Consider the following 16,845-nt stretch of genomic DNA (forward strand, 5'->3'; position numbering starts at 1 on the left):
TCTTGTGTATGACCATTGCCTGACTTTTTCCCATTTACGTTCTGGATTTTCTCTTGCTTAGTTGTTTGATTGGACTGCCTTTCTGGTTACAAACTTTGACTTTCTCACATCTATGCTATCTGACCACAGTTTTGGACTTGTCTAACAAAGGATTATATTAAAACTACTGCACATGGATCTTAACTCGGCTTCTGTCTCATTACAACTATACATATTATATATTTTGCTATTGTACTGTGGAGTGACACTTTCATAAACTTTTCTATACCCTTCTGATTATATAATGTAAAATATAAATGTTGCCTTGTACCTTAGATGTGCAGTGACAATAAAGTTGAATCTAATCTAATCTAATGGTAAATATTATATATCATAGCACAGCAGCAGTGCTCAGCAATAATGATCAGCCTGATACACACAAAAAATAATAATACGGTCATATAGATTATAATACAGTCTCAGAGGAAGCACAGTTTCCACAGATCCTTTCACTCGATTGGGATGTCCTCTTTTATTCTGGACACAAGGACAGTGACTGGAACATCGAGCATATTTCGCAGTATTAAACACATATTTATACCGATTTCATCAAGCTCTGAAAATTCTTCAGGAGAACACAAAGAATCTTCTCAGCTGCTGACTCTTGCGTCATCAGAACAGTGTTCAACATGCCACTGTTTCCATTTACCAAGGTCTTGCACTGTTTTTGTCAGGGCTGAACACAGCCTAGGTCAAACAGAGAAGTCTAAGACTAAGAGTGAGACAAATGGCACTCAGAAGAGAAAACTATGTCAAATTTACATTCACATTTAGTTATTTAACAGACACTTTCATCCAAAGCAACTTACAATTTAGGACAACAGAAGCAATCAAACCAACAAAAGAGAAAAAAAATTAGTCTGTTGTTTTATAATAAATATAAATAATAATAAAAAAAGATGGAGAATTACAAATTGGCAAATAAATAAGTGTATAAACAATTGTGCTATAAATGATAATGGAATAGGATTGAGATGCAGGAATGTTCTAGGATGGAGGGTTAACAAATAAATATAAGGATATTGCACGTTTTTAAGCATAAGTAGGGAACATTTAACTGTTCATGAGGTAGATTGCCTGGGGGAAGAAACTGTTCTTGTGCCTTGCTGTTCTGGTGTATGCGGCTCTGAGGCGCCGGCCAGATGGCAAAAGTTCAAAAATGGGGTGACTTGGATGTGAGGGATCCAGAGTGATTTTCTGAGCCCTTTTCCTCACTCTGGATGTATACAGTTCTTGAAGGGTGGGCAGGGGAGCACCAATAATCCTTTCAGCTGTCCGAACAGTTCTCTGTAGTCTTCTGATGTCTGATTTTGTTGCTGAACCAAACCAGACAGTTATTAAGGTACACAGTACAGACTCAATGACGGCTGAGAAGAACTGTTTCAGCAGCTCCTGTGGCAGGTTAAACTTCCTCAGCTGGCGAAGGAAATACAACCTTTGTTGGGCCTTTTTCACAATGGAGTCAATGTGATTGTCCCACTTCAGGTCCTGAGAGATGGTGGTTCCCAGGAACCTGAATGACTCCACTGCAGTCACAGGGCTGTTCATGATGGTGAGTGGGGGGAGTGCAGGGGGGTTTCTCCTAAAGTCCACGATCATCTCCACTGTTTTGAGCGTGTTCAGCTCCAGGTTGTTAAGACTGCACCAGACAGCCAGCTGCTCAACCTCTTGTCTGTAAGCAGACTCATCACCGTCCTGGATGAGGCCGATGACTGTAGTGTCGTCTGCAAACTTCAGGAGCTTGACAGAGGGGTCTTTAGAGGTGCAGTCGTTGGTGTACAGGGAGAAGAGCAGAGGGGAGAGAACAGAGCCCTGAGGGGCGCCAGTGTTGGTGGAGCAGCTGTTTGATGTGAATTTCCCCAGTCTCACTAGCTGTTGCCTATCTGTCAGAAAGCTGGTGATCCACCGACAGATAGAGCTAGGAACAGAGAGCTGGGTCAGTTTGGTCTGGAGGGCTGTTGCAATCCCATGTTGATCCAGGGATCTGTTGAAGATCTGTGAAAAGATTGGGGCCAGCTGGTCAGCACAGATTTTCAGACAGGCTGGTGTAACACCATCTGGGCCTGGTGCTTTTCTTCTTTTGTTCTTCTTGAAGACCTGGCGCACATCATTTTCACAGATTTGAAGAGCAGGAGGTGCGGAGGGTGGGATTGCAGGAGGTGTTAATGGATGTGTAGGGAGATGGTCAGAATGGGTGATGGGGGTTTCAAATCTGCAATAAAACTCATTCAAGTCGTTAGCAAGTCGTTGATTAGCCTCAGTGCAAGGGGATGGTGTCTTGTAGTTCGTGATGGCTCTTAGACCTCTCCAAACTGAAGTTGAGTCGTTGGAAGTAAACTGGTCTTCCAACTTTTTAGCGTAAGTCTTTTTAGCCGCTCTGATCTCTTTGTTCAGTGTGTTCCTGGCCTGATTGTACAAGACCCTGTCCCCATTTCTGTAAACATCCAGAAAATGTGTAGAGAGTTCAAGTGTTAGAGGTCAAGTTTAGATGGAGATCTCACATTTACCAGAATTCCCACATCCATAAATACACATTCATGCTACATACATAGTGTCATAATTAAAAACAGCATGCAGGAAACTGCTAAAAGAGAGAAGTGAAACTAACAGAAAGGCACTCGTGTGCAGAAATGAAGTCACTTTTCTAACAAATATGAGACAACACTTCTCCATTATGTACTGGAATATAAAGCAACTTGAGCAGACTTGAAACCCTCAGTGTGTAGATCAGAGGAAATTAACAAAAACAGGAGGAGCTGATAGTGTTTAAAGAAAGAGTTGAGATCATATACTGAAGAGAAAGACTGAGAGAAAGAGAAAATGTCTGATGAGTGTCATCTGTGTCTGCTGGGACTGATCTTTTTCTCTTCACTTCTCACAGGTAAAGACATCTGTTTTCTCTTCAAGACACTCAGTGGAATCAGACTGAGAAAGATGATCAGTTTATTCTTGCCCACATTCACGTTGTGCTCTCAGAGTCTCGTCATGTTACAGAACACACTGAACCTGTGAGACATGAAGGGTATAATGGAGTCAATTTAACACCATATATATATATATATATATATATATATATATATATATATATATATATATATATATATACGCAAAAAAAATATGTTTTGCAAAAGAAAATAATGTTTTGCAAACGATAATTAAAGTATTGAGGAAAATAAATGTGTTTTTTACAAACAAAAAGTAAGAATTGCAAAACACGAATGAAACAGCACGAAAGCAATGATTTTACAATAAATATTTTCCTTGGTCATATCTATCAATTTATTTGCAACGAGGCTTTTATTTTGTGCGTCAGTCTAGTTTGAGCTTGCAATACCATTTTTCCTTTGCACTTCACTTTTCTGCACGTCTCTTTGTGGCACTGTGGCAAGTTGTTAACATGAACATCTGCTGTTTATTTCTCTCGATGTGCACACTTTTATAGCATTAAAATGTGTATTGTTTCATTTGGTTAACTGCAAGTTTTTGTATAAAATCTCATAAATTGTGGAGGACGCCAGCGCACAGAAGCGTTCTTTGCTCACATTAGTTCAGAGGAAAACGCAGCCCTGAAGAGTTTTGTAAATAATAGCATATACTGTAAAAGCCCGACATACCAATAAAGCTTTGATTATGCTGTGACAGGAAGTTTTACTGGAAGTGAACTTTAGAGGATGAATTTAACAATAACTATATAAATATCCTAACACTATAATAATAAATAGTAGAATTATAAATTAATAATTTGCTAGTTTCATTTTTAAATGAAAACACTCATTTATCACAGAATGTTAATTAGGTAAGCAATACCGTATTGAAAGGGGAAAATAAGCATAACAATAAATATAAAAATATAGCCCTAATTAATATACTATCATTATCAATTATATAAGGGTATGAATGAATGAATGAATGAATAAATGAATGATGCATTTATATGGTGCTTTATTGTGTATTGTTGTCCACCCAAAGCGCTGTACAATCATTTGAAGGGTCTCTCCTCAACTACCAGCAGTGTGCAGATATATATATCGTATTTTCCGGACTATAAGTCACACTTTTTTTCATAGTTTGGCTAGTCCTGCGACTTATAATCAGGTGCGATTTATTTATCAAAATTAATTTAACATGAACCAAGAGAAAACATTGCCATCTCCAGCCCTCTCGCGACTGGAGACGGCAATGTTTTCTCTTGGTTCTTGGGTCTAAATAAATGTGATTTATAGTTCAGTGTGACTTATATATGTTTTTTTTTCCTCGTCATGGCGCATTTTTGGTCTGATGCGACTTATACTTAGGTGCGACTTATAGTCCGAAAAATAAGGTAGTGATAAAAATAATAATAGCCTTATATGAGCATATATTACATAAAAAGACATGATCAACGGACTGTGGGATGGATAAAAAATATTTGATCAATCTGTGATAATCTCAGGTTCCTCTGGCCACCCTGGTTTGTTTATTCATTAAACTAGTGGCCAAAACATTATCACGTTCCCAAGAATTAATATCTTGTTGCAACTAAAAAACTAAACCAAAAAGACTCGAGTTAAAAAAATATCTTACAATGAATATCATTTATTAATTTATGCCAGTAGTTATGTAAATGAAAAACTAATTCGTCATCGCTATGAAACTTGAGTCGCAGACCTCTTTAATGATGTAAGTTATAGTTTATGAAGTGAATTGCATTATTTTACATTAAAACTAGTAACTCTGAACTAATGTGAGCAAAGAACGCTTCTGTGCGCTGACGTCCTCCACAATTTAAGAGATTTTATACAAACACTTGCAATTAACTAAATGAAACAATACATATTTTAATGCTATAAAATTGTGCACATGGAGAGAAATAAACCGCAGATGTTAATGTTAACAACTTCTTTAACTTGAGCAAACGCTGCTAATACACATACATTTGTTAATATTTGTTTGTCTTGACTCCGCCCCCACGTCAAAGCAGTGCCACAAAGAGACGTGCAGAAAAGTGAAGCGCAAAGAGAAAATGGTATTGCAAGCTCAAACTAGACTGACGCACAAAATAAAAGCCTCGTTGCAAATTAATTAATAGAAATGACCATGGAAAATATGTATTGCAAAATCAATGCTTTCTCGCCGTTTTATTTATGTTTTGCAATTCTTAATTTTTGTTTGCAAAAAGCTAATTTTGTTTGAAAAACTTTATTTTCTTTTGCAAAACATAATTTTTTTGCGTATATATATATATATATATATATATATATATATATATATATATATATATACATATATATATATATGGTGTTAAATTGACTCCATAGGGTATAGATATTGATATCCCCATGGACGAGGTCAAATTCTACTTCAGACGTGTAAATCCTCGTAAAGCTTGTGGACCTGATGGTATCAGCTGCAGGACATTAAAGGTGTGTGCTGATCAGTTGGCACAACCTTTCCATAGGTTGTTTCAGCTGTCATTAGATACAGGCGTTATTCCCAATCTTTAATAGTGCCTGTGCCTAAAAACTATAGACCTAAGGAATTTAATGATCTGCACCCTGTTGCCCTTACCTCTGCAGTTATGAAATGTTTTGAAAAAATAATTTTAAAACAACTTCTCCAGGAGGTTTCACCCTTTTTAGACCCGAATCAATTTGCAGAGAGAGGTGTTGAGGATGCACTGCTATCTTTGATTAACAGCACTCATGAGCACCTTGAACATGCTCAGAGCCTGGTCAAGATTGTGTTCAATGATTTCAGTAGTGCTTTTAATATGATCCAACCCCACTTGTTGGTGAGAAAACTACTGCATGGGAGTAAATCCCCAAATGATTTTATAGATCAATGACTTCTTGACAGATCGTAGTCAGAAAGTCAGATTTAATTCATGTATATCATCCTCAAAAATGATAAACACGGGCACCTCAAGGGTGTTCTGTCACCTATCCTATACACATTATATACCAATAATTGTCAAGCTTCCTCTTCAGCTCACACTTATTTTAAATATGCTGACGACACAGCATTGGTTGTTTTTTTAAAGTCGGACATTTCTTCTGTGAGTGGTTTTCAGAGGGAATTTCAGGGTTTCACTCTGTGGTGTTATATCCATGTGAAAACAAAAGAGATGGTCATAAATTTTAGTAAAATCAAAATGATAATTCCCACCTCTAATATTAATGGTGAATTAGTGGAGAGGGTCTCAATGTATAAATATTTGGGATTTGAAATTGATTCTAAATTAACTTTTAATGAATGTACACTGAACAAAACTAAGAAAATGCAACAGCGGATGTACTTCCTTAGGAAATTATATGATTTTAGATTAGAAAAACACATTCTTGTAATGTTTTATAAAAGTCTACTTCAGAGTGTTCTGTCCTTTGGCCTCATCTGTGTGTTTGGTAACATGCATGTTAAGGACCAAAGGACACTGCAGCGCATGATTAAGATGGCCAGCAGGATCATTGGAATTGACCAGGTGTCGGCGGCTCAGTTGTACAATGAGCTTATTTCAAAAAAGACTGACCAAATCCTTAATGACCCTGCTCACCCTCTATATCATAAATTCATGAGAATAGGTCAACTGGTAGAGTTTTACAACAGAGAATTAGAACAGAAAGGTATAATAAATAATTTGTCCCCACAGCGATCAGATTGTATTATGATCAAGCACATCGTAAGCTATCATAGTTTTAGTTACCTGTTAATATTATATATTTTCAATGTCAAATGTTGGATTGTATTTTTTTTTTTTTTTTTTAATTTTGTATTTGGATTGTAATTTTCATTTTTGTAGTATTATTTCTTTTTGTCTTTATTGTTCCATTTATACACTGTTGTTTGTTTTTGAAGAATATGTTGTTATAACGGCACGTAATGAATGAATAACCTTGTGGGACAATAAAGTTTCCCTTGGATTATTCCTAACATAGTGTTTGAGATTCAAACAGCTCTCTGAAAAAGAACAATAGTTTAATCTGGAGTGTGTGCTGTTCAGAAAAAATGATGTTATATCTTCAGTTTTTTTATGCTGGTATGGTTTAACCCTTGTGCATTGTTTAAATTCACTACCCTTTTGTTATGTTCGGGATTAAAACATCCACTCAATTAAACTGCTGTAAAAATGGATCAGATACATTCAATTTTTTTTTGTTTTTTGCATAAATCTGATAATCAACTTTCATTCCTGATCAAAAGTACCAAATGTTTTTTTTTTTTTTTAATCCAAGGTTTTAACTTTTTAAGTTCATAAATGATGTCACTGATTTTTTTTTTGGGGGGGGGGGGTGTTGTTGGTTGGGGGCACAACATGACTTATTTTCAATAACATTCATTTATTAATAAATAACATAATGATGAGATGTTCTTGTGTTTCAGGTGTCAGTGGAGTGAATGACACTCATGTGTTCATCAGTTCTGGTGAAGATGTCCGTCTGCCCTGTAATAATGTTCTTCAGGACTGTAACTCAACTACATGGAACTATAACAGATTCAGACATTCAGCAACAGTTGAACTGATTGGTTTAGGGAAAAAGAAGAAAGACACAGAGAGTCATGAGAGACTGAGTCTGGGGTCTGACTGCTCTCTGAACATCAGGAACATCTCAACAGAAGATTATGGATCTTACAGCTGCAGGCAATATGTGAATAACAGACAACAAGGACCTGATGCTGGTGTTTATCTGCATGTTCTTCATGGTAATTTATGATTATGTGCTCAATTTAAAAAGGGTAAATTCTTGATTTAATGTCTCCTGATGATTGAAGAGTGTGTGATGTGTGTGTTACTCTGTGTTTCAGTCTCATCCTCACACACTGAGATCAGTGCAGGTCTCTCTGTGACTCTCTTCTGTCGGCTGTATTCATATCCTCGAGTCTCTTGTGATGATTGGATCCGTTCTGAGAGAATTGATCTGTTCTGGGTGAATCAGGCTGGTGTTAAATCAGACTCCAGATATCAGATATCATCCTCATCAGGTCACTGTATCATCTCTCTGAATAAAACACTCCTGAATGAAGATCACAACAGAGAGTGGACATGTAATGTTACTCACAGAGATCAAGTCAAGACCTCAGTCACATACACTGTCAAGAGTTCAGGTGAGAAAACATCTCATCAATCAGTTTTAGAGTCTCATAATGTCAGTATCATTAAGGACTGTTAGTGTCACTGAAGCAGAACAAACCGAGGAACAAAAGCTTCTTTCAGTCTGACAGAAGAAACTCAAAGCACTGCTGCAAACTAATGAACTGCAGTCAAGTTTAACAGTCCAGAACCTGCTGCTGGAAATAATGAAGGAATTGAGACTTGACAGAAAAATGTGTGTACTTCTGGCACAATCGTCAGTGTGGGACATTGACTCCCAATACACACAAGCCCCTGGATTAGTCCCGCCCCTGACTCTGATTGACAGGTATCCGTGTAAGGCATCGGAAATTCATCAGAGTCATTTGAGTTGTGGCAGGTTACATACACGACATAGAGAGTGAAAAAGCAGACATGGTAATTAATACTGCTATTTAAATACCTTTAAATACCATACAGTTGCAAATGAACTTTGCTTTTCCATTTGAAATTTGGCAGTCACTGTATGCTCGCTAAAGTGAAAACACAAATCGTAATGAAAGATTTCCAATTGTGTTTGGATTATATCACAATTAATGCGTCCACATATGGAAAATTTAATTGAAAATACAATTTGGAATTCCTTTTGGAAATAGTCCACAATGTATTTGCATAAAACATAATACTTTTGTAAAATGCATCATTCCATTCTTTTCTCTTCTTCTTATCGCTATAGATAAGTGAAGTCTTATAAATCAGTGAAGTCTTATATTGCTTCTCTTGTTGCCCTCCGACTGAAAATTACAACCCAAAGCCACACAATGTGGTATCGTATCAGTGTTTTATTGTCTTCAGTTGTGTTTTCTGAGTTGTGTCGCAGTAAAAGACTCCAGGAGCTCACTTAGTGCAAACATTTGATGTCATCAACCGAGAATGTACTGTGCACATAAAATAATTGAGCCCCCCATAGTATAAAACTATGTCGATTTTTGAAAATAACTTACATCTTTCACAGGTTTTCTATTACATATTTCAATAAGGCACATTATGTTATATTAAGCTATACATGTCTTCATACCCGGGGATCCCTTTAAGGATAATTATGCTTGTGTTAAATTAATAATTTATCATTTTATTTGTAGCAGTTGTGTGTCTATATTTGGTTAAACACAGTAATGCTGATTGTGTCTCTCTGTATCGTCTCTCTTTCTCAGTGAATGTGACTATGATTGTTGTCGGCACTTCATTCATTCTTCTCCTTCTTGCTCTGATTCTTTGGATGATGATTCGTAAAAAAAGATCCGGTGAGTTTCTAGAGTTCAGTCCAGAACATCTGACTCAGTATTAAACAGAGTTAAACTAATGTGTGTATTCTGTAGTACTAGAGTCTTCTGAACTTTCAGAAATCACTTGTCATCTGCATTAGAGACTGTATTGAGTGTTCGTAACTGTTCCCATCTCATTATATTTCAGCTGTCAGAAGAGCGACGGATGACTCTGTGGTGAGTTTTATTGAGCCTGTCCTCCAACAAAAAACGACCATATAGGACATTTGTGCAAGCACCTTATTACGACCTATATTTAAGTTTGAAAGTTAAGCGCCCTCTAGCGGGCATAAAAATAATGACAGTATCGTGTTGCGTCTGTCGTCATGAAATGTAAATATGTGAAAATATAACGTTATTACCAATCAAAATGCACGTTTATTTAAATTCAATGTGTGGACTTTTTACACCGATCTCACAGTAATTTGTACATATTTTACTAGGTGGCTTATTCGTTCGAATGAACACACAAAACCCCACCCCTAAAGCTAACCCTCACAGAAATCATGCTAAATTATGATTTACTGAGCATGTACATTTTACGTGCATGTCCGTTCTCTGGGATCGAACCAATGATAGCATGATTAAAAATCAAGGTATTATGCAATAATCTACCAACTGAGCTACACGAAACTCAAATCAGAGAGTCTGCAAATTAAAGAGTAGAAAATATTAAAATGAAAACGCAATTGTAGTGTACGCTCTGATGGGTCGTATTTCAGGGATTTGGAAAATGACCTATACGAGCGTATTGGTTGGAGGACATGTTGGTTTTGTAGGTTGATCATGAGCTGTTAGTGTTCATGAGCTCCACAGAGGTCTGACTCTGAAATATCATACTATTATTACTCACATTTGATCATGACAAGAATATTTCTACTGTTTCTGCTCTAAAGCTCAGCGATATAAATAAATAGATTGGAACCAGTGATACAATCAACATTTCCATTCATCCTACTCCTGCTGAACAATATGATTAATCTTCAATGATTAGTGTATATTTTCATATCTGTGTATATTTGACAGTTACTCTGGTAATTTTCCTGTTATTTTACGATAGGAACCATCATCCAGAGCTGGGAGCAACTCATTGTTTTGCGAGCCACAAGTAAATCTTGAGTCTTTGCATTCAAGTCCCGAGTCAAGACGGACAAGTCCATGTCGAGATGTAAGTCCTCATCTTTATGCTACAAGTCCTAAACAAGTCATTAGTTCTTTTTGCAAATTAGTGTCTCTGTATTAATTACTACAGTAAATTTAATGTCATTAATAGTCTATAATAAGTATAATTAAGTATAATAATAATAAATATATAATAATTTGTTGTGGTTCGTTTAGGAATTAATCATTGTTTGTGTGTATTTCATGTTCACTCTTTCATTTTTAAATAATTTAGCGATTCGATTCGATTACGATTCATAGGTTTTCGATTCGATTCAAGAACGATTTTTGCAAATTTCGAACGATTCAATTCAATTCGATTCACAATTATATTCGATTAGATTCGATTATAACGATTAGATTCTGCATTCTTTAAGTGCATTCACGGGATTATTTAAATGCTTCTACTAAATTCTTTAAATGCTTAGTCAGGGGGCAAATTACAGTAGCATTTATGGTTAGAGAACCATAGGTTAGAAAAAAAAAAAAAAAACTTTTGTCCATTGTTCAATGCTAGTTTAATGATGCCACATGGCATATGTAAAAATGTATGTAAGCCAAGTTTTTAAAAAAGAGCTTAAAGAGTATTATGTATAAGCTAACATTTTGTCACACCAGGGGCGTAATTTCAGAAGTGACAGAAATGTCAAATACAATCATTTTATGTATGTAGCCTATATAATAATAATAATTATTATTATTATTATTATTATTATTATTTATTTTTTTTTTTACAAGGAATTATCTTCTTTTTTAATTACTTTTAATCAGCTGTAATAAATCAAATACACTGCTGGACAATAATGAATCATTTGTAATCAATATTCTTTTCCTAATGGCAATTTTATGATTGTTTTATATACTAGGCTACATTTAATTAGCAATTATTAAAATTTTCTGCTCAGAATAAGTTAGAAAATATACTTTATAGTTTCTGTACTGTAATACATGTCAATTAGCACTGCATCATTCATAAATTGTTTGTGGGTTTTTTTAGTTTCATCAGTTCATTCTGATTTTATTCAGTTTAGCTGCAGATATAGCCTGGCACGTCTATGAGAGCGAGATCACTTCTCTTTCAATGTGAAAACGTCTTCATCTCTATTTTACTTTTCCTCTCCATCAGCGAATGATTCTGAGAGAAAATGGGCCAGATGTCTGTTTGCTAATGAAACACTACTTTCATGCATCTTATTATCAGATAAACCTCGTGCTCTTATTTCAAGGTCGTTGTTAATGCTGTGGTTAATTTTAACAGTTTCCATCGTATATTCGGTTCATCCGCATTGTTTAAAAACATTTATCATTCAATGGATCTGTGCGTATGATTTAGACACTTACATTTCTGCTCCGTCCATGCAATAAATACAGCTGATGATGGCTCCGGTAACTCTGTCGGTAAGATGCAGAGAGCCATTGACAAACTACAGAAAAGTAAAACTACTTCATGTTAGCATTACTGGCCACAAGTCCTATAGATTACACGTCAGCTGCGTCAGAGACGAACGGAGCGCGAGCACAATCCTGTGACCGGGTCAGGCGGTAAACCGTGGAGCGCGTGAAGGACATAAGAGGCACGATTCACGAACACTCTTCAAGGTCTCCATTAATTTGTGCTATTGAAATCGCGATTCATTCGATTCTTAGCATGTTGAATCGATTACTGTCCAAGATCTGCGATTCACGATTCAAAAATCATGTTTTAAGATTGATGCATATGAATCGACAGGGTTTGTAATCGATGCATCGAGAAAACGAGTGAATCGTTACACCCCTAGATATATTGTATCAGCTACAAATCCTTAATAACAATAAGAAACCATCAGTGAATGGATATTATTTTAAGTTGTTACATAGGCTATTCCTTTAACAAATATTGATCACAAATTATTCAAATTTCATGCAGTAATGGAGAGGAGTGAAAAATAGTGATATAGTTAAAGTCATAAGGACTGCACTGTCTAAATAAAGTCTTGAGTCATGTGACTCAAGTCCACAACTCTGCTGTCAAGTCAAGTCAGGTCACCTTTATTTATATAGCCCTTTAAACAAAATACATTGCGTCAAAGCAACTGAACAACATTCATTAGGAAAACAGTGTCTCAATAATGCAAAATGACAGTTAAAGGCAGTTCATCATTGAATTCAGTGATGTCATCTCTGTTCAGTTAAATATTGTCTGTGCATTTATTAGCAATCAAGTCAACGATATCACTGTAGATGAAGTGATCCCAACTAAGCAAGCCAGAGGCGACAGCGGCAAGGAACCAAAACTCCATCGGTGACAGAATGGAGAAAAAACCTTGGGAGAAACCAGGCTCAGTTGGGGGGCCAGTTCTCCTCTGACCAGACAAAACCAGTAGTTCAATGCTGTCATAATAACATCACGTCTGTTAGTATTTGAGCGTTACTCTGGTCGCGTTACAGAAGCATCGGTCATCATAACATCGTGTCTGTGAATATTTGAGTAATTCTGGTCGTTTTACAGTAGGATATGTCATCATAACATCGCGTCAATGAATATTTGAGAGTTACTCTGGTCGCGTTACAGAAGTATCGGTCATCATAACATCGTGTCTGTGAATATTTGAGAGTTACTCTGGTCGCGTTACAGTAGGATCGGTCATTGTAACATCGCGTCTGTGAATATTTGAGAGTTACTCTGGTCGTGTTACAGAAGTATCGGTCATCATAACATCACGTCTGTGAATATTTGAGAGTTACTCTGGTCGCGTTACAGTAGGATCGGTCATCGTAACATCGCGTCTGTGAATATTTGAGAGTTACTCTGGTCGCGTTACAGTAGGATCGGTCATCGTAACATCGCGTCTGTGAATATTTGAGAGTTACTCTGGTCGTGTTACAGTAGGATTGGTCATCATAACATCGCGTCGGTGAATATTTGAGAGTTACTCTGGTCGCGTTACAGAAGTATCGGTCATCATAACATCACGTCTGTGAATATTTGAGAGTTACTCTGGTCGCGTTACAGTAGGATCGGTCATCGTAACATCGCGTCTGTGAAAATTTGAGAGTTACTCTGGTCGCGTTACAGAAGTATCGGTCATCATAACATCACGTCTGCGAATATTTGAGAGTTACTCTGGTTGCGTTACAGTAGGATCGTTCATCATAACATTACATCTGTTAATATTTGAGAGTTACTCTGGTCCCGTTACAGTAGGATCGGTCATCGTAACATCACGTCTGCGAATATTTGAGAGTTACTCTGGTCGCGTTACAGTAGGATCGGTCATCGTAACATCGCGTCTGTGAATATTTGAGAGTTACTCTGGTCGCGTTACAGTAGGATCGTCATCATAACATCGCGTCGGTGAATATTTGAGAGTTACTCTGGTCGCGTTACAGTAGGATCGGTCATCGTAACATCACGTCTGCGAATATTTGAGAGTTACTCTGGTTGCGTTACAGTAGGATCGTTCATCATAACATTACATCTGTTAATATTTGAGAGTTACTCTGGTCCCGTTACAGTAGGATCGGTCATCGTAACATCACGTCTGCGAATATTTGAGAGTTACTCTGGTCCCGTTACAGTAGGATCGGTCATCATAACATCGCGTCGGTGAATATTTGAGAGTTACTCTGGTCGCATTACAGTAGGATCGGTCATCATAACATCACATCTGTGAATATTTGAGAGCTATATCTGCGAATGATTGAGAGTTATCCTGGTTGCGTTACAGAAGGATCAGTCATCGTAACCTCACGTCTGTGAATATTTGAAAGTTACTCTGGTCGCGTTACAGCAGGATCGGTCATCGTAACATCACGTCTGTGAATATTTGAGAGTTACTCTGGTCGCGTTACAGCAGGATCAGTCATCGTAACCTCACGTCTGTGAATATTTGAGAATTACTCTGGTCGCGTTACAGCAGGATCGGTCATAATAACATCATGTCTGTGAATATTTGAGAGTTACTCTGGTCGCGTTACAGTAGGATCGTCATCATAACATCGCGTCGGTGAATATTTGAGAGTTACTCTGGTCGCGTTACAGAAGTATCGGTCATCATAACATCACGTCTGCGAATATTTGAGAGTTACTCTGGTTGCGTTACAGTAGGATCGTTCATCATAACATTACATCTGTTAATATTTGAGAGTTACTCTGGTCCCGTTACAGTAGGATCGGTCATCGTAACATCACGTCTGCGAATATTTGAGAGTTACTCTGGTCGCGTTACAGTAGGATCGGTCATCGTAACATCGCGTCTGTGAATATTTGAGAGTTACTCTGGTGGCGTTACAGTAGGATCGTCATCATAACATCGCGTCGGTGAATATTTGAGAGTTACTCTGGTCGCGTTACAGTAGGATCGGTCATCGTAACATCACGTCTGCGAATATTTGAGAGTTACTCTGGTTGCGTTACAGTAGGATCGTTCATCATAACATTACATCTGTTAATATTTGAGAGTTACTCTGGTCCCGTTACAGTAGGATCGGTCATCGTAACATCACGTCTGCAAATATTTGAGAGTTACTCTGGTCCCGTTACAGTAGGATCGGTCATCATAACATCGCGTCGGTGAATATTTGAGAGTTACTCTGGTCGCATTACAGTAGGATCGGTCATCATAACATCACGTCTGTGAATATTTGAGAGCTATATCTGCGAATGATTGAGAGTTATCCTGGTTGCGTTACAGAAGGATCAGTCATCGTAACCTCACGTCTGTGAATATTTGAGAGTTACTCTGGTCGCGTTACAGCAGGATCGGTCATCGTAACATCACGTCTGTGAATATTTGAGAGTTACTCTGGTCGCGTTACAGCAGGATCAGTCATCGTAACCTCACGTCTGTGAATATTTGAGAATTACTCTGGTCGCGTTACAGCAGGATCGGTCATAATAACATCATGTCTGTGAATATTTGAGAGTTACTCTGATCACGTTACAGCAGGATCGGTCATCATAACATCGCATCTGTGAATATTGGAGAGTTACTCTGGTCACGTTACAGTAGTATCGGTCATCGTAACCTCACGTCTGTGAATATTTGAGAGTTACTCTGGTCGCGTTACAGCAGGATCGGTCATCATAACATCGCGTCTGTGAATATTTGAGAGTTACTATGGTCGCGTTACAGCAGGATCAGTCATAACATCATGTCTGTGAATATTTGAGAGTTACTCTGATCACGTTACAGCAGGATCGGTCATCATAACATCGCATCTGTGTATATTTGAGAGTTATGTCTGTGAATATTTAAGAGTTATTTTTAATAGATGTTCACTAAACCTGTAGGTGAGATTAACTTGACTCTGTTTCTCCTAACCGTTTGCAGCAGCTGTGTTAAATAATGAGTCTGCTTCACACAGTGGTGATGGATGGGCCTTTAACAGCTTGATTTACTGTATTTTCACTGATGTTTAGGAGCAGACAGATGATGTGACTTATACTGAAGTTACTGCGGTCAGTAAAAACAGAGCCAAAAAGAACAAGGTGAGCAAACACTTCTTGTCCTCTCATGGATGTCCTCCTTCTCTCAGTGTGACCCTTGTCTCTGTTATTCTGATATAAATGTGTAGTGAACTGAGCTCAAACCTCATGCTGTAATAACTGTGGGTTGAAACAGTCTCTGTGATGTTGATTCAGGTTTGCTGTGATGATAAAGTGACTTACGCTTCCATCGGAGGAGCAAAAGCTGGAGATCAGGAAGACTGCAGTCAACTTTACGCTTCTGTAAACAAGAACCATCACAAATCAGGAAAATAATCAGAATCAGAATGAGCTTTTATTGCCAGGTATGTTTACACATACAAATAATTTGTTTTAGTGACAGAAGCTCCACAGTGCAACATGACAGGATGACAGTGACAAGACAGGACACAGATAATAATAATAATAATATACAAACATACAAAATAGACAATGTACTAAATAGCAAAAACAAAATATATAATATATAATATAGACAATTATGTATGTACAGGTATATGTGCAAATTTAAAATGTAAATAAGTATGTTTGTTAAATAAATAGTGTATACTAGTATTGTGTGTTCCACAGTCATTATCAAGTGTTCATTAGATGGATTGCCTGAGGGAAGAAACTGGTCCTGTGTCTGGTCGTTCTGTTGCTCAGTGCTCTGTAGCGTCGACCAGATGGCAACAGTTCAAAGAGGGAGTGTGCTGGATGTGAGGGGTCCAGAGTGATTTTAACAGCCCTTTTACTAGGAGTTGGTGATATGACCAAAATCTTGTATCACAATGTGATTGATTTTATATCGCGATAACAATATATATCAC

The 16,845-nt window shown here is 37.3% G+C and overlaps 1 protein-coding gene across 7 annotated transcripts in view; it reads left to right on the plus strand.

Moving 5' to 3' along the window:
* LOC127956263 (uncharacterized) overlaps positions 1-16,599 on the plus strand; it is a 142,401-nt gene extending 125,802 nt beyond the window's left edge. For 3 of the 7 annotated variants that reach the window (XM_052554127.1, XM_052554121.1, XM_052554105.1), the window contains exons 3-8: positions 7,819-8,118; positions 9,298-9,387; positions 9,557-9,585; positions 10,469-10,576; positions 15,971-16,039; positions 16,193-16,599. In XM_052554127.1, the coding sequence (XP_052410087.1) occupies positions 7,819-8,118; positions 9,298-9,387; positions 9,557-9,585; positions 10,469-10,576; positions 15,971-16,039; positions 16,193-16,312 (716 nt within the window). In that variant the 3' untranslated portion in view covers positions 16,313-16,599. The remainder of the gene's footprint in view (positions 1-7,818; positions 8,119-9,297; positions 9,388-9,556; positions 9,586-10,468; positions 10,577-15,970; positions 16,040-16,192) is intronic. The other 4 variants (XM_052554099.1, XM_052554141.1, XM_052554113.1 and 1 more) reach the window with 2 other exon arrangements.
* The last annotated feature ends 246 nt before the right edge of the window (positions 16,600-16,845 follow it).

Source organism: Carassius gibelio, chromosome A3 (genome assembly GCF_023724105.1).
Source record: "Carassius gibelio isolate Cgi1373 ecotype wild population from Czech Republic chromosome A3, carGib1.2-hapl.c, whole genome shotgun sequence".
Lineage (NCBI taxonomy): Eukaryota > Metazoa > Chordata > Actinopteri > Cypriniformes > Cyprinidae > Carassius > Carassius gibelio.